At 45.0% G+C, this 18,473-nt stretch overlaps 1 protein-coding gene across 42 annotated transcripts in view; it reads left to right on the top strand.

Moving 5' to 3' along the window:
• MADD (MAP kinase activating death domain) overlaps positions 1-18,473 on the top strand; it is a 2,081,072-nt gene that overhangs the window by 540,718 nt on the left and 1,521,881 nt on the right. For all 42 annotated transcript variants that reach the window (XM_069623145.1, XM_069623139.1, XM_069623144.1 and 39 more), the window contains 2 exons: positions 17,519-17,754; positions 17,951-18,107. In XM_069623145.1, the coding sequence (XP_069479246.1) occupies positions 17,519-17,754; positions 17,951-18,107 (393 nt within the window). The remainder of the gene's footprint in view (positions 1-17,518; positions 17,755-17,950; positions 18,108-18,473) is intronic.

The following is an 18,473-nucleotide window of genomic DNA, read 5'->3' as shown; positions in this document are numbered from 1 at the left end:
CTTTTTATAGAAAAGAGACTTAACCACTGAAGGCCCTGATGGCTGAGAGCGGAACTGTAGTCTCGTGCTGGGAAAGCTCGAGCGTGTGCTGTGCTCCGGAATCCCACTTTGTCCCGTGCTCAAAACGTGGGGAAGGGAGACCCCCGACTGCCGCATCTGACTTATTATTTGTGAACACTTCTTGCTTTCCTGTGAATTCTATCCCACACTCTGTTTGTGTTTAGCGTAATGATTGGCAAAAGGTTTTTCTTAGTGTAGGTCCCTTTTATTTGACTAGTGCTGCCTTATTATTTGGTGGTCGTATCTTGCTCCAATCTTAGATTAAGGTTTAGATTAGGCGTTTTTCTAACCCGCATATACAGTTTAATAAACACCCTTGAACTGTAATCACTTGTGTCTCTTTACTGTTGCCACCATGAGGTCCTTACAGCATGCACGCACACTTACCTGCTCTTCATGATTCACACTCTGGAACCCTCACTTCGGATGATCTGTTCATTAATGTGATTAAATCCACTGGTAGTCTATACTGTGTGAGCTATTTTTGAGCTAGTCCATTTAGCATGATTTGAATTTCACATACAGTTGACAATAACACTCTACTTTATTGTTTTAGCTTATCATATGATGAATTGTTGTAATTGTGATACAGATTTTAAAAAATGATGATCTGACATGATGTTTATCATATTTTTCAGTCTTTAGAATCTTTAAACTGCACCTGATTAAGGGAATTTTGAATCCCGAAACGTGTTGTGCTTTCTACTTTCAACTATAAAAGAAGATTTGGATAAAGAACTTTTTTCTGAATAGTGTCATTCATTAACTTTATATTAATGACTTAACATTTACCTAACATTATATCAGCTCATTTTCAGCAATAAGGTGTGTAGGGGACTGGAGTGTCTGATACTGTTCGGACACCATCTTGTTTATTCATGTTCTTTCCAACTCTGTCAGGGTTGTTAACTCCTCTGCACCCAAGTTTGCCATCACTATATTTACATACCTTCTAAAATTAACACCTTTAGTGTGCCACTATACTGATTGGATACTAATAAGCCCACTCTCCCCAGTTTTTCAAAACCTAGACTTTACCCCGGGCCCAAGTCCGGCTAATTTCAGGAACTGAATCTGGGGCGGGATGCACAGTCTCACAACTTTTTGAAAAAAGCAAAGAAAGATTCGCCCTGTTGGAATCCGACATTTCTACACCCTCAAAAATCATTTTACTCCCAACTATAAAAATGGGGAGTAAAATTCTCCCACTTCAATATATTATCTGGAGCACTGACCTTAGTTCAAATTCCTGCTGCACTTGCTCTATCCATATGATTCATTGTTTAACGCAAGGGCACTCAGTACCTTCCTGGTGCAGCAGTTTGTCTGCAGGCAAGATAACAAGCTTGTGATAACCAGTGACCTTTTGAATGGCACTGTGGTGAAGAAAGGTAAAAATCCTTCTGAGTTTGGAAATGAAAGACTGATGGCTTTCTGAAATGTCCTTACCTGTTGTCAGGGTTGATTGTTCCCTAAACTCGGAAGCACTCTAGCAGAAAAGAAAGCGGAGGATAAATGCAATGGCTACATTAGCTATGGAATTCCTAACTAGAGGTGACAGAACATTATTTGTTTGAAGAAAATGCTGATAATGTGGGGAGCTTTCCTTATTGGAAACATTAAATTAGACCTTTTAGACCCTTCAAAGAAAAAGCCAAAGAGACCCCCCAGTTAGTGTATTTGCCAAAGGGAACCCAGTTAGTGTATTTGAGTGGCCTTTGTACACATCTCTTTTAGCCCCCTAATTGGACCTCTGATTGATACATTCACTATTTTGGCCCTAATCTTTGATACACAGCCGATACAGACTTGTAAGATGCTATAATTTCTCCACTAGGCGTCTGCTTTTTATTTAACTGGAGGGTCCTGTACCTGCATGCTCTATACACAATGCGCACGCATGCACCTTTCTTATAAGCATTCAGGTGGGCACAGGACCAGACCACTGGTGGACAAAAGATTAGAACACTTGCCCGGGTGGAAGCCAGCAGTCAGAGGTGCTGGGTTTGTGCTTCATAACCACATTTCTTCTGCCATTTAACAAAGGCACCAGTTAATTGCTTATGACATTACTTTATGTAGGCTGAAACCCTTAAGTGATCATCGAAGAAAATTAAGCTCAAAGATTTGGGAAAGAATATCACATGTGTGCTGAACCATTTCATTGTTGGGTCTTTGGACACCCAATGCCATTTTCCAAATGCTTATTATGGTAGGTGATCAGCCAAAACTGCTGGCTTTCATCCTCCTCCCTGATGTACTCCTATTTGTGTTTTTTTTTATTTCAGCCATTTAAGAAAGACCCCAGTTAAAGGCAGATGAATTGAATGTATGCAGGCTGAAAGAATTAATTGACCAGACGCCCCCAAAAAGGAGAATTGCTTGTGATGAAGTTTTGTATCACTAGTGTTATCCTTTAATGTATTTTTTTCAACCGACCAGTGAACTGGTTCTGCAAGTCGTATCATCAATACACATACGTAGGTACATAAAACCTGACGTACAAAAAGGGACTGTTGGCAGAGGGGAACCAGCTGAGTCATAAAAATGCCATCGGTAGATCAAATTAAAAAATGCCCATAGTTTGATTCCTCATGCACCAATGTATAGATGGGCCCCTAATCACCTTAACCCAAGGCAGGTCCACCACTTAAGAAGCGAGTGCACTTTTGAATGTGAAGCGAGTTGATTGTAAAATCGTCCGGGTAGGGGCTAGATGACACTGTAGAGTCAAACTAACCAGAGTCTCCCTGAACCACATAAATTGACATATTATATACATTTTTGTCAAATCACCACCATATATTTTATTGCAATCCACCCCCACACGTGATTGGACAAGACCTATACAAAAGAAATCCAATCTTTCTCCCATTTGAGTGGATTGTGTCCTCCAACGTATTCCTCATCTTAGATGTATTCCATCCAGCTTTAGCTGCTTCGGAAACATTTTCGGCAGATGGCTTTGTGCGGCGATGTCGTCGAGCCGATGGTCGCTCGAAGACCTCCGTCGAGGGTGACGTCATCGGGCATATAAGTAGTACGTGTGGCACCCGTTGGCCTCAGTTCTGTTTTTCCGCAGTATACGTTGCTTCGGAGATTCGGCACGTCTCGAGTTCTGTGAAGAAATAGTAAATAATATAAGAAAGTGAAGATGTTATCGTCATCGACGCCGACCAAGACCCTGAAATTGGGTTTCAAAAAGTGCAAGTCGTGCAGCTTAAAAATGTCAATCACAGACCCGCACCGAGAGTGTTTGGGGGCCTGTACAAAGTGTCAGGCGATGACGGGGAAGGCCTTGCGAGAAAGGAGGGGAAAACTACAGGTAGGTCGCAAATCCGACCGTAAGGCCTCTAGCGTCGAGTCGAGGTCCCGTGAGGAGAAATCTCCTCGGCGCGAAAGGCACTGGTCCAGGTCCCGAAGCGATTCCCATCGCTCGTCGTCTTCGATTAAAAAATCGAAGAAACTATGCCACAGGTCCCCCTCCACCTCGTCCTCGGACGAATCCCCAAAAAGGATGAACTGTCCCACTAAACATTCATCATCCGAAGAATGGGAAGCATTCAGGGTCAAAATGATGGAGGTGTTCGAGAAAGCGAAGCCTCGGTCTGCGCCTTCCTCGGAAGCTGGCCGGGAGCGTCATCGCTCCGACACTCGCACGCCCTCGAGCCCGGGTGATCGAAAGAGGAAGGATAGAGAACCTTCTAGGACGCCGAGTGAGAAAATCCGCTCGAGTCGATCGCTCGATGTCACCGACGCCGTCACAGACCGAACATACCTCGAAGGGCAAAGTCTTCGAAGAGCGCCTCAACGCCATCGAAGCCGGCGCCGTCGAAGACTGGTATTGCGTCAATGCCATCGATGCCTTTGTCGACGTCGACACCGAAGCCCTCGACGCCGAAACCCCCAGTTCGGCAAGATCAGTCAGAAAAACACCTGTAATCCCTTCAAGACCCATAAATACTCCTCCTCTACCTCTCCCAGAAAAGGTTTTCAAACGTCTTCCTAGAAAAGAGTTTTTTAAATCTCTGACCTCAATTTTTGAGGAACAGGAGAAATCTGATGAGGAGAATGTACCTTTTGGGCTAGAATATGGCACCCCAAATGTCCCGGAATGCCCGATTTCAGAAGAAAGCAGGATGAGGGATTTGGTTGAATCACTGCACAATGCAAGTGGTATTGATACATCTCCTGAAAATGACTTTGGTAGACCAGAACCAGGAGAACATGCCAGTCCATCATACCGTCCGCTAATGACAAAGGTAAGAGATTATTTAGGATAGGCTAGACCTCCAGCCCAATTCGTCCAAGATGATCTAACAAACATATTGGATCATGGTCCTACTGAAGACCCAATACTACCTTTTCACGTAGCCTTGCAAAATAGGGTGGCCAAAAATTGGGAGACTCCGGCTTCTATTCCGCCAGTGAATAAATCCCTTACTTCAAAATACCACCCTGCCAGTAGCGACCCCGGCTATCTGTCTAAACATCCCACTCCAGAGAGTTTGGTCATACAGGCAGCCACAGCTTCTAACAAACTGGCGTACCCTTCTATCACTCCGGACAGGGACGATAAGCGTGTGGATGGCTGGGCACGGAAGGTATTTTCAGCTGGGAGTATGGCATTAAAATCAGCCAACTCCACATGTGCCTTGGCAAAGTTTTCGTACACTCTGTGGGAGTGCATTGCAATGGCGGCGGAGCACATACCAGAAGGGGACAAAAGGGAAGGATTCCGAGCCATCGTTGGAGATGGAAAGGAGGCCATGCAGGAATCCCTTGAATCTGGATTGGATACTGTAGCTATTGTGAGCAGGTCCATGGGCACTAGCACGGTAATGCGCAGATTTGCGTGGTTACGGAGTTGGGTTTCGCACCAGACGTGCAGAACCGTCTTCTGAACATGTCCTTTGACGGGTCTCACCTTTTTGGCAGCAAGGCTGACGAGAGCCTTGAGAGGTGGCAGACCTCAAAGGCAGCTGCCAAGTCTTTGGGAGCTGCCATCAGGCAACCTCAGCCTTTTCGTGCACCAGGTCAATCTTGGAGGGGACGATCCTATCGTTACTACTCCTCATATGGAAAGACGAGAGGAATGGCCATTCAAAGGGGCCAGAGAAAGGCCACTCGCGGTGGACGAGGAAAACGTGCAAAGCCAGCTCCAGCTATAGCCTCTCTGCCATCAGCGGCTGCAGCAACCGCTTCAAAACCACTTTGAGGCCTTACATCACAAGACACCTGTGGGAGGCAGGCTGTCACAGCATCTGCAAGAATGGCGAGCCATTACTTCAGATGTTTGGGCTCTAGAAATAATAGCCCAAGGTTATTGCCTTCCTTTTCTAACGCAACCTCAAAGCAATCCACCAAGGAGACACCCTTTGAAGTTTTCAGACCCGCTCCTACAGCAGGAAATTTTAACCCTGTTGGAGAAAGGTGCTATAGAACCGGTACTTGCAGAGATGAACAAGGGATGGTACTCCCTGTATTTTTTTATCCCCAAAAAGGACGGAGGACTGAGACCCATCCTGGACCTAAGAAACTTGAACAAGTTCCTCAGGAAGGACACGTTCAAGTTCAAGATGGTTACCCTTTCTCAGATCCTTCAGGCCCTTCAACTTCAGGATTGGTTGGTGTCATTGGACCTCCAGGATGCTTATTTTTGTTTGCCGATTCATCTCAAGCACAGAAAATACCTGAGGTTCGTGGTTAGCGACTCACACTATCAGTTTCGAGTCCTACCATTCGGATTGACCTCCGCCCCGAGGGTCTTCACCAAATTGATGGTAGTGGTGGCAGCGCACCTCAGGAGAGGGGGGGGGTTCACATCTACCCCTACCTGGACGATTGGCTGATCAGAGCACGCTCTGCCGAGCAGGCGCTAGATCACCTGAAAGTCACCTGCCACTTCCTCCACAGACTGGGCTTCTCCCTCAATTTCAAGAAGTCACAAATGACACCTTCTCAACGGCTCCAATATATAGGAGCTGTACTAGACACATCCCTGGGAAAGAGCTCGATTCCCAGGTCGAGGGCTCAAGACATTCTTCAGATGGTTTCCAAATTCCAAAATGCCCAAAATCTCCAGGCCCACAACTTCTTAAGGTTACTCGCCCTCTTGGCATCCTGCATCTTTCTGGTGCCAGAGGCACGTCTGAGAATGAGATCCCTTCAATGGGCTCTAAAGACTCAATGGTCCCAATTCTCAGGTCGAATGATGGATCTTCTCCAGATTCCGAACAAGGTTTGTCAAGATCTTCTATGGTGGACTTGTTCAGAGAATATCCTGAAAGGAGAACCTTTTTGGCAACCATGGCTGGAGATCACAGTAGTGACAGACGCCTCACTCAAGGGGTGGGGAGCTCATGTCAACGATCTGACAATCAGCGGTCGTTGGTCTCCATCGGAGTCCAAACTATACATCAACCTTCTGGAGCTGAGAGCAATCAAACTAGCGCTGAAAGCTTTTCTACCATCTGTCAGAGGAAATAATGTCCTGATAATAACGGACAACACAGTGGCCATGCAATATCTAAACAAAAGAGGAGGTGTAGGGTCACTATCTCTGTGCAGAGAGGCAATGCAGCTCTGGTATTGGGAAATTCAAGAAGGAATCTCAACAGCAGTTCACCTAGAGGAGAATATGACGGCAGATGCTCTTAGCAGGCAGAGCACAGTGTCACACGAATGGGAACTGGCTCAGGAAGTCATTCAAGAGATCTTCACCCTTTGGGGAACCCCTCAAGTGGACCTATCAGGGACAGGGATCAATCAGAAGTGTGAAAGGTATTACTCAAGGGAATTTCCCCCGAGAGGAGACCTGGGGGACGCGTTCGTGGTGGAGTGGAATTTCCCACTATTATACGCATTCCCTCCGATTCCCGTCATTCCTCAGGTTTATCAGGAGACTGAGACGCTTCGGGAGCCGCATGATCCTAATTGCCCCGGATTGGGCCAGGAGAACGTGGTACCCGGACCTTCTAGACATGTCCATCTGTCCCCCAGTGCGTCTTCCTCAGAGAGAGAACCTTCTCTCTCAAATGGAGGGTCAGGTTCTCCATCCAGAGGTCAAAAAGCTCAACCTTCACGCTTGGTATCTGAAAGGCTGAGATACAAGGATTAGAACCTTCCAGATGACGTCATCGAGGTGTTGCTTTCGGCAAGAAGGCCAGCAACAAAATCTCTATACCGTTGCCGTTGGAAAAAGTTTTGCAACTGGTGCAGAGAAAAGAATGTCGATCCTTTTCTATGTTATATTCCGGAAGTACTGTCCTTCTTCCTGTCCCTAGCACATAGAGGTTTAAATGTTGGAACCACAAAAGGTTATCTTTCGGCGCTTTCCATCTTCAAGCGCTCGTCGGAGGAATGCTCCTACTTCAAAATTCCTTTGGTAGTACAATTCTTAAAAGGACTAATTAATGCGTTTCCTCCTGACCCTTTTCAAGTGCCAATTTGGGATCTCAATTTGGTCCTAAAATTCTTAATGTGTGCTCCTTTTGAACCTTTGCACACTTGTCCATTTAGATTACTAACATGGAAAACTGTCTTCCTAGTTGCTTTAACATCTGCTAGAAGAGTGAGCGAATTGCAGGCACTGTCTTCCGGGGCACCCTATACTGTGTTCCATAAGGACAGAGTTGTGTTGAGGGTTAAACCCTCATTTTTACCAAAAGTGTTATCTGATTTTCATTTAAGTCAGAAAATTATCTTACCCGTATTCTATCCTCCACCTCATCTTACTAAGGAAGAGGAAAGAATACACAGGTTGGATCCGAAAAGAGCTTTAAGCTTTTACATCTCTAGGCTTTCTAAGCTTACAGTGGACAATCAACTGTTTATTGGCTACACAGGAAAGAAATTGGGTCAGCCGTGACAAAGCAAACAATATCACGCTGGATTGTGCTTTGTATTTCAGAATGCTACAGATTAGCACAAAAAGACCCCCCAGAAGGTCTAAGGGCTCATTCCACCAGAGGCATCGCCTCTTCAACAGCCCTACAAAGAGATGTTCCTATAAGGTCCATTTGTGAAGCAGCAACTTGGTCCTCCCTGCACACTTTCTCAAAATTCTATAGCCTGGATGCTTCCCATTCTAAGGAGCTAAATTTTGGAAAAGCAGTACTATACTCAGCCATCAAAGAGTATCGAAAAATCTAACCCCTTCTCCAGAGGAATTGTCCATACTGCTTTGGGAGTTTATCTAAGATGAGGAATACGTTGGAGGACACAATCCACTCGAAGAACAAGTTACTTACCAACTGGTAACGTTCTTTCGATTGGATGTTCCTCCAACGTATTCCTCATCGCCCTCCCATCCTACCCCTCTGTAGGTTTTTCCAGGCTATTGCCACTCCAACTCTCGCAAGGCAAATACCTGTCTGCCGGCACAGTCTACACAGAGAAAAATCAATAATGAAGGGGGAAAAACACAACCGAGGCCAACAGGCGCCTCGCGTGCTACTTATACACCCGATGACGTCGCCCTTGACGGGGGCCTTCGAGGAACCATCGACTCGACGACATCGACGCACGGAGCCCTCTGCCAAAAATGTTTCCAAAGCAGCTAAAGCTGGATGGAATACATCTAAGATGAGGAATACGTTGGAGGAACATCCAATCGAAAGAACGTTACCAGTTGGTAAGTAACTTGTTCTTCTCATTGGTTGCAGTTATCTAACTACCATCTTCAGCTCATGTGCAACAAACCTGTTTTTAGGATTTGTCCGTGGCAGGTCATGACATCAACACAGTGTTACACATTCACATACAAACATAATTCATTACAAGTCCCAGCTGGCTTGAGACCTTTTAACGCTAAACGTAATTGCACATAGTTTGCACGAATACTTAAAACAATATGAAGAGAAGAATACTAAACGGGTTCTCATTGCACTGACGATAACATCATACCCACCCCGACTTTACTGGGGTCTCTTAAACATTCTAATCTAAATGACTACCATTTCAGCACACATGGCACATCCTGAGAAAACAATCAAAACCCATGAGTCACTCTGGCCTTGAGGGTCACGTCACTCCACGTTTATTGTTGGTCAAAAGCAAATGGCCGGATCCCACTGCAAGCTCCCATGTACTTAATAAGATTACATCTGCCTTCTGCGAAACTATCCGGCCATAAAACCCTGGCCGGTTTGGTTAGCTGACCATCTACTAAGGTCGTAGTTACTCATTACCTTTCCTCTGACCTCTCAAACCCTGAAAACCCACTTGTTTCCAGACGCTCCGAATGTCACCTTGCAAACTCCTGACTGCAAAATGTTATCAATTTATAAAGAAAGCACACTACATGTAGATCTATAAATTCCCTGTGTATGTGTATCCATGTTTAATTAATGGTGTCTCTTCTTTTGGGTTCTTTATGACATGTCCCCTTCTTCGCATGCAGATTGTGAAACTCTTTGTCGCCCAGCTTCTAGGCACATTGTAGCACACCATATCTGCATCGTGTTTATATTTCATTTGACGATTCTGACATTTATCTTGCTGCAGGTGTGTGCAGATCTAATATGTATCAACTTGAACACAAAGTAACACTTGAAGTCACACATCCCATTCACATTTAACTACACTGCATACATACAAAATTGCAACATCGCACTAAATTAGCCGCACCCCCAGTCACAAATATGGCATGCACAATGTGAACCCCTCTTCATCATTCCTTTCCCGACCACCTGAACACCAGTACTGGTAGTGTGGAACTTGTAGAGTAGAACAGATTCCTCATGAGTCTAAATTCAAAGATTTTTCTCAGTTTGGCCCGATTTGCTCAACCAGTGATCAGTTTACTTGAGTAAGCGATTAACCAACAATGTTATCAGTTAGTCTATATAGTTTGGTGCCTCTGGCAATATCATCACTGCTTCCATGGGGAGAACCTCCCCTAATGTGGCTAGGGTTAGGCAGATGTTCTCTGATCCGAACCCCAGCTGCGGTTATTTGAGGGAGGATCACAGGGGGGAAGACTATCCTCATGGAGGAGGTAGAGGTGACTTGCCAGATGAGACCTGGTATTCCCCATTTTCTCTTGAAAATAACCTTCCCCTATCCAATTCCCTCATGGCCTATTTTTTTGTATCCACCCCTTCTCCCATGAAAAGCAGGGAAAACTCTCTATATCCAATTTCACAAATCGTTCATCCAGAGCTCATTCATCATTTGAGACTGTTAAGAATAGTTATTCAAGTAGTCCACATCCGTTTTCAAAATTGGACTTCCTATTCCAGAAGGACCGAGATACTGGGACGAGGAAGAGAGATCGAGCAGTGCAGAGCTCAGGAAGTAACAACCCCAGCAAGATCTTTCTAGTGGTTATGCCTTTACACCACTGCCCGAGAACTGTTGACTGCAGCTGGCGGGAGAGAGCGAGGTCTCTCTGTGAGGCTGAAACTGAAAGGCGAGTACCGGAGTGGCACAGCCAGGCCGCTTATGAACAAAGAGCAGAGCTGCTGTGAAGGCATGTCACACAAACACCAGGAGCCAGCTCCTGGGTGTTCACAGGTGATCACAAGCAGCCCTTTGCGTACAGGCACCGAGAGCAGAGCCGACGTGGAGAAGAGAAGCTGCGAGAGCAGGAAACCCCCAGAAGGAAGCGGTCAGGCAAGAAAAGCTAACCGAGACTTTTCTCCGGTTGACTGCAGAGCTGCACAACCACGCCAAAGAATATCGATGAGTCTGCCCAGAGGCAGCAGGGACCCTGGGGCGTATCAGCGGCTATACCGAATGAAAGTGAATAAGACGCAAGAAACCAAAAGGGGAAGAACAAATGAACTGAATATAAGAAGGGACTTAAAATTGCAAACAAGACAAATCTATTTTGTGCAAATGCGAAAGGAACTTGAAATGGATAATACATCTGCAGGACATAGTGAAGGAAAAAGTGTATAAGCAACTTTGGAAAGGGGCATAGAGAGCCTGTGTAATTACAAGTATGTGGAAATCAGAAGTCCTGGCAGAAGACTACACCAGACAATTGCAAGTATGTGAGAGCAAGAAGCCTTAATGGGAGAATATATCAGTCGACTAAATTTGTGTACAATAAAGAGGTACTGAGAAAGAAGATCGGGTCCAGAAAAGAAACTGTGTAAAAACAAGAAACCCTGGCAGGAGAGTATACCAGGCAGTCACAAGTGTGTGAGAATCCAAAGCCCTGGCAGGAAAGTGCCCCAGGCCGTCACAAGAAAGAAAACAAGAAGAGATATATTCAAGAAGAGACATGTTGTAAAATCTGTCACGTTTGTGCATTTGCAATGTTCTGGGTCATAATCGGCCTAGAGACTAGCTATATGTGAAACTTCAAAGAGCAGAAAAAGAATCCAACGGGAAGGGAGCCACCCTTATCATAGAACCTCTGTGTTGGAACCATTTATTCTTATTTTTGAACACTTTTCAAAACCTCTCAGAGGTTAGAAATGTCCTGTTTCACCTCAGAGTTTAGTTTTTGTGTTAGGGTCAGAATAGGACTTTGTACACAGGACAGTATTGTTTTTTGACATTCTGACACAGATCTTAGTTTTGGTTTAGGCAGGGAAATCCTATTAGAGCATGGTCAGAGAGGCATTTCCCCAACCCCTTTTCATTTAAAAAAAAGCCTTTAACCAAAAACAAGGTCAACTTGTGTCCGAACTTCATTCCTGACTCCTTACTTATGCTGTGGGGATTGGGCTCAGTTGACACAAACTGGGGATTGTAAGGAACTCATGGTGGCAACAGTAAAGACGGACACAAGTGATCACAGTTCAAGGGTGTTTATTAAACTGTAAACGCAGGGTGGAATAACGCCTAATCTAAACCTAGATCTAAGATGGGAGCAAGTGTCGACCATCAAATGAAAAATAAGGCATTCCTTGTGGCGTTGTCAAAATAAAAGGGCCTGTACTAAGAAAAACCTATTCCCAATTCCTTACACCTAATTACAAAAAGAGTGTGGGATAAGAGTTCAATAAAGAAGGAAACGTTCACAAATAAGTCAGGATGTGATTGCCAGGGGTCTCCCTTCCCCACGTTTTCAGCATGGGACAAGGTGGGACCTTGGAGCACAGAACATGCTCGAGCTTTCTCAGCATGAGCTAACAATTCCGTTCCAGCTATCGGGTTCTTTGATGGATAAGTCTCTTTTCAATAAAAAGACTCTCGCCTTCGAGGGTCTGATGTCTTCAACAACAAACGAGCAAACAAAAAGTTCCTTTCTCAATGGACTTTGGGTGAGGACTTTTCACCCTAGGATCTCCCTCGACCGGGCTTGGACCCACTTGATAAGGTCGACCATTCACTTACCCTTGTCTTCCAGTGCTTCTTACTTTCACGGGTCTTAATGTCCTTTTAAACAGTTCTTCATGCTTCGCCTCGGATTGTCAGCTTCCCTCTGCCGGGTTCACTCTCGCACAACTTTTACAGACCGTTCACTATAGACACCACTTGGTTGGGTTTGCTTTGCTTAATGCACTATTCTGGTTGTCGGTTTCCCTCTGCTGGGTTCACTGTCACCAACTTTGACAGTTCACTGTGGGACTTTTGACTTCGCCCGTCTCGTTGGCATCCCTCTGCCAGGTTCACTCTTGCCATCCTTTAACAAACAGTTCATGTTTTATTTTTCACCATGCTGGATTAATTTTCCTTTCTTTCACAATCACGGTCGGTCAAAGACTTTGAGATGGCACAGAGGATTTTACAAGACCCCTGTATGTCCACTTTGATCTCTTTTCGCCTCTTCCCAAGGCTTTCTGTTTATGGTAGTCTCTTATCGAGTAGTCGCCCAAAGTTTCCTCCGTGAGCACCCATGTGGTGCCGGTCGCCTCTGTTACAGGTTTTCCCTCTTTTCTCAATAGTTCCTTTCAAAGTTCAAATCAGCTCTTGCTACTTTTCGTTCAACACAATTCGGTTTCTTATCGACTCACCGGCTGTGATGAACCGCTTTTCTTTATTCTCCCTCGAGTCAAGGTTGGTACCACCAAGACGAGCATCTCTCCCCGGCTTGGGTATCAGCGGAGGAGGGTCTTGTGTACCATAGACATCTGCTGCAACAAACGCTGGCCTTTGTTCGCAATCTTATATTTCTGATTGCGGTGGTTTCACAGGCCTGGATCGGAAAGGGTAAGGTCACATCTCTCCTTGTCATACTCTTGGTATTCACCGTCTTCCGCCTCCTCTTGAACTGTCGTGCTGAGCTAGCCCTCACGTCATAGGATCTGCCTTGCTCATCCTGTGCTCTTGTGCTCCACCTTTTACCCCTGTGGGGAAGGGAACGGGCCATCAGGTGTGTGTGGTTCTGGTCAATTACCTGACTTTGCCTGACCCTTGTATTGGGACATGTCAGATAAACGGCTCTGGTGTTAGTCTGTTATCTTTCGTGTTGTGCAAAAGGGTTTGTCTTGGTAAATGGGGGTGTGGGGCAGTATTTTGGAATATCCTACATGGTAGGATGGGGAAAAGGTGTTGAAAGAAGAGCGATACCGCGTCCCACTCCCCAAGGACCCCCCATCTAGGTGATCCTCCCTCAGGAACTGGATCCAATAGCGATGGCCGTGTCTTGGCCCCCTGGATGACAGATCCCTGGGGATTTGCCAGGGAGACACCTTCCGGTTTCTCACAGGATCCCACATGAATAGTATACATATTGATCCCAAGAATGATCAACCCCACAGGCACCCATTGAATAGGTGTCGCCTTTCAACCTTTAGCTCCACACCCCGTGGAGGGCAATATGTCACCTTTGTTGTCCCTATGATTGTTTGGTGCAGGGGAGAGACAAGAAGATAGTCTCTTTGAAGTTACAGATAAGCTTACCCACTACCTTGTCCATCTGTTATACCATGCAGAAGAGGTGAGTTATAAAATACTACCCCTTCTCTCTTTCAGGGATTAACTGAAATTTGTTTTCCTAAATTTCTCCAACTGCCATTAAGATCCGCAGGGGCGAGATATTGGGAAACCTTGTGTATGAAATGTTATGGGAACCACCCACCGGGGAGACCCATATAGAGACTAAGGGAGAACACTCAAAGTGAAACACCAGAAAATGTTTCTTATCCCTTGATAGAGGAAATGGATTATAAATAGATTGATGGTGAGTCTGTTTTGGAAAAGGCTAAACCTCCCAATATTTTAATATCCTTGAAACTTTTCTCTCCCCCCCCTGAGAAGTAAGACATGAGACCAATAAGAATTCCACTCCATACTCGGAGGAGGTTAGAATCCTCTTGATTTCCCAGAAGTACTGAGATACTGGGACGAGCAAGAGGGATGGAGCAGTGCAGAGGGCAGGAAGCCACAACTCCAGCAAGCGCTCTAGTGGTTATGCCTTTAAACAAGCACCCGGTAACTTTAAAAGGCACCTGAAGCAAAGAATGAGTGTCGACTGCAGCTGGCGAGAGAGGGAGAGTGAGGTCTCTTTGAGGCTTAAACCACAAGGTGAGAGCCGGAGTGGCAGAGCAAGGAGACTCGCCAATGAAGAGAGCAGAAGCTGCTGTGAAGCGAAGGCACGTCGTACTAACGCCAGGAGCCAGCGAGGGACTCCTGGGCGTTCCGAGGTGATCGCAGAGCTCATGTGGAGAAGAAAAGCCACGATAGCGGGAAGCGGTCAGGAGATAAAAGAAACAGACATTTCTCCAGGTGACAATGGAGCCGCACAACTACACCAACGAATACCGATGAGTAGGCACTGGGCTCCCCGGGGCATATCAGCGGCCATACCGAATGAAAGTGAAAAATGCGCAAAAAAACAAGAGGAAGAACGAATGAACTGAATATAAGAAGGGACTTTGAATTGCAAACAAAACCCTTACAACCAGACAAATATATTTTGTGCAAATGCAAAAGGAACTCGAAATGGAAAATACATCTGCAGGACAGAGTGAAGGACAAAGAACTTGGGAGTACAAATCTCTTCCCCGCTCTCAATGATTCCAGAAGTCCGTGCTAGGTGTAGCTTGGGTCATTTCAAACCTAGGACACTGAGTAAGACTATGCCTTATATTCCAAAGAGTCTGAAAAGTCGGGTTGTTTCTGCTACCATATCGGGCACTCTGGGCTATTGTAATGCCTTGTTTCTCTCCAAGCCCAGATTTTTGACCCAACGCCTGCAGGTACTGCAAGATTCTGCTGCCCGCCTGGCTGGAAGCCCCCCTAACTCGGCCCATACATTTCAGGTGTTAAGTGATCTTTACTGGCTCCTGTGGAGGCTAGAATTACATTCAAATCCATCAAATCTATCTTCATTGTTCAGAGGGCCTTCTGTTGCTCTTGTGCAGTGTATCTGCAGGAGATGTTTGTTAAATATTGTCCCTCTGGCAAACTTCGTTCTGCAGATCTTTTGCTCCATGTCCTGCGGCTGGTTAGGAGTACTTTGGGTGGCTGGGCTCTCTCGGTGGTGGCTGCAATACTTTGGAACTCTCTTCCCCTTGTCTTGAGGGCCATTGTTGATCACCGGTCCTTCAGAAAAAATGTATGACCTTGTTGTTTAGAGTGAGTGTTTCTTTTCTGTTGCCTCCTACATGTGTCGACCTAACGGTGGGTAATGGACCAATAGTGCCAAGATACCTTTGAGTCTATGCCACGCTTTAACACATTCCCATAACATAACAATTACAAGTGTGGGGAAATCAGAAGACTACACCAGGCAATCACAAGTCTGTGAGAGCAAGAAGACTTAATAGGAGAATATATCAGTCTGCTAAATTGGAATACGAGAGAGAGAGAGAGAGAGAGAGAGAGAGAGAGAGAGAGAGAGAGAGAGAGAGAGAGAGAGAGAGACAGACAGACAGACAGACAGACAGACAGACAGACTGACTGACTGACTGACTCTTGTCCCAATTCTCCTAACCACACTCCTAAATATGTTTCTCCTATGAAAGGCCAGTCTCTTGACTGCTGTGCGTTTAGTTACCTTTTTGGAAAGGGAAGAGATCTTCCCCTTTACTAAGTCTTTTCTTTGGCCGGTCTTCTCAATCTGTGCACTGTCTGGCCACAAGTACTTGGCTCTCTTCCAGAGGTCCTGGAGTGTTTTTATAGCACTGCTCCAGCATCAGTTAGCTGTCCTGTGATGCAGATTGAGCCGTTGGTAGGCCCCACACATCACTTATCCTCCACCCGTTCTTGACTCCTCTCAAAGCAGACCTAAAAAGGTTATGATGGCTTGTAAAATAATATTGATAGTCCTGGCAGGAGGCTAGATCTGGAGGGCCGTGTGTTTTTTCTTTTTCCGCGTCAATTTATTTATTTATTTCCTTCAACGTTCAGCTAGGTCCCGGTACAAATAGAAAGTATGCTGTATCTTTAGGGGCGAGGGAATCCTTTAAAATAGCACATACATATTAGTTGTGCTGTGGCGCACCTCAGCAGTATACTCCATAACACTTTAAAAGTATTAACGCTCTTTTATTTACAGGCAACTGTAGCCAGAGACAAAAGGCTGTCAGCGAGTTTACTGGAGACCCCTTACAGTTTATAATTTTTTTTTTTAAATATGTGGATTGTTGTGGATATTTTTTACTTTTAATGATTTGAATGGAAATACCTTTAATTTGTTCTCTTTATAGCAGGGACAATGGTGTTTTTGTAAGAGCCTTTACTACTACCTTTACTACTACTACTACAACAAGCTTGAGCCCTCCATCACCTCACTGGTTCAGCTTAAGCAATAGGTATCTAACCAGCTAGTTCGATAAAAACAAACTAAGGGCTTGGGGTTTGGTGATAGCCAGTGATGCATATGAGTGACTTGCATGCTTGTTTTCTAAGGCACAATTTCTTCCATAGTTGTAACACGCGAGATGTATGTCCTACTGTTGCATTGTTCACATTTGTTGGTGAAGGAGGAGCCATTGGATTACACATGCATAATTGGCAGGGTATATTTCAAGATTATTTGCGTAAGTCATTGGCTGAAATTTGTGTATGCCTTGTCGACGAGAGTGTCTGCTGTGTCTTCAGTGTGCTCAGTGCTCCAGGTAAGATTTTGCAGTGGAGTATTTTACACCCTATGTTGGGAGTAAAACGATTTTTTAGGGAGTAAAAAAGTGGCATTCACAATAGAAGTATTTAGGAAGCAAGTAAAAATGTTTTACTGTAAAGCAGTCATGTTTTTGTAATATATACTTCTTTACACCTTACATATGCACATTAAAAGATGCATTTTTACAACTTCGGATGAGGCCGTGATAATAATACTTTCTTCTGGCACTATGTGTACTACTGGTCCAAACATAGCCATGGTGCTGTGTGGATGGAAGCTGGGGGGCGGGCACCTATGTGTCCATTTCCTATTTTTTTGGGGACTTTTTTGACTCGCTATTTTAATTTTTTGGGAGTGTTAGACTATTTTGGGGGCATAAAAGTGGCTGATCCACCCCTTATCTGTAGGGCTGAGTGTACCTATTGCCTGACTGCCTTCGTTGTTTTGCACTTGTCTGGTTTCTGACATGAGTTTTTTTTTCTCCTCTAGGGTGGCTATGGTGCGCTTCTTCAATTCTCCAAATGTACTGCAGGGGTTCCAGATGCACACACGCACCCTGCGGCTCTTCCCCCGTCCTGTGGTAGCATTCCAAGGTGGTTCCTTTCTTGCTTCCCGTCCCAAACAGACTGCCTTTGCAGAAAAGCTTTCCAAGACGCAGGCCGTTGAGTACTTCGGAGAGTGGTCGCTTAATCCAACCAATTTTGCCTTTCAAAGGATTCATAACAGTATGTGTCTTTGAACTTGACTCTTGTGCCCATTTGCCGTTTTTTGTGCCCTTCTGAACCCTACTTATGTGCTGGCAATGATTATCCTGCCTACTTCCTATGTCACCCTTTCTCTAAGTTCCCTGTTTTGTCTCATCTTCGTCATGATGCCTGCTATTCCTGATAAAATGTCTTGATTTTCTTTTTTCTTTTGAAGACATGTTTGATCCATCACTTATTGGGGACAAACCCAAGTGGTACGCACACCAGCTGCAGCCGATATACTATCGGGTGTACGATGGAAATTCCCAGCTGGCCGAGGCCCTGAGTGTTCCGAGTGAAAAGGAGACTGACTCTGACCCTACAGATGACAGGTTAGTGAGGAACTTGCATAGGCCAGGGCTTTCTGGTAAATGGAACATAAATTGACTGATGGTGGAATGAGAGTAGCAGTGGGACACTTCTGCTGCTTCCACCATGATATGTCCAAGGGAAGGGAGTACTATTTTATTGAGGAATTCAAAGAGCATGAAGCCCAAGTGTGTTTTAGTAGGACTCTTCCTTGCAAATTTATTTACCATGTGCACAGCTTCCTGTCAATAAAGAAGATCCCACAAAATTATACAGTAATTATACAGTAAACTGAGAAAACGAAACCTCCAGAAATTAAAAATGTCTCTTAAGAATGCACATTTTGGAAAACCCATTTTAATTGTGCAGTATTTGTTAATTAAAAATAT

The sequence above is a fragment of the Ambystoma mexicanum genome, chromosome 11, assembly GCF_040938575.1.
Source record: "Ambystoma mexicanum isolate Mex_15411 chromosome 11, UKY_AmexF1_1, whole genome shotgun sequence".
Taxonomy (NCBI): Eukaryota; Metazoa; Chordata; class Amphibia; order Caudata; family Ambystomatidae; genus Ambystoma; species Ambystoma mexicanum.
This window is presented reverse-complemented; position numbering and strand designations above follow the sequence as displayed.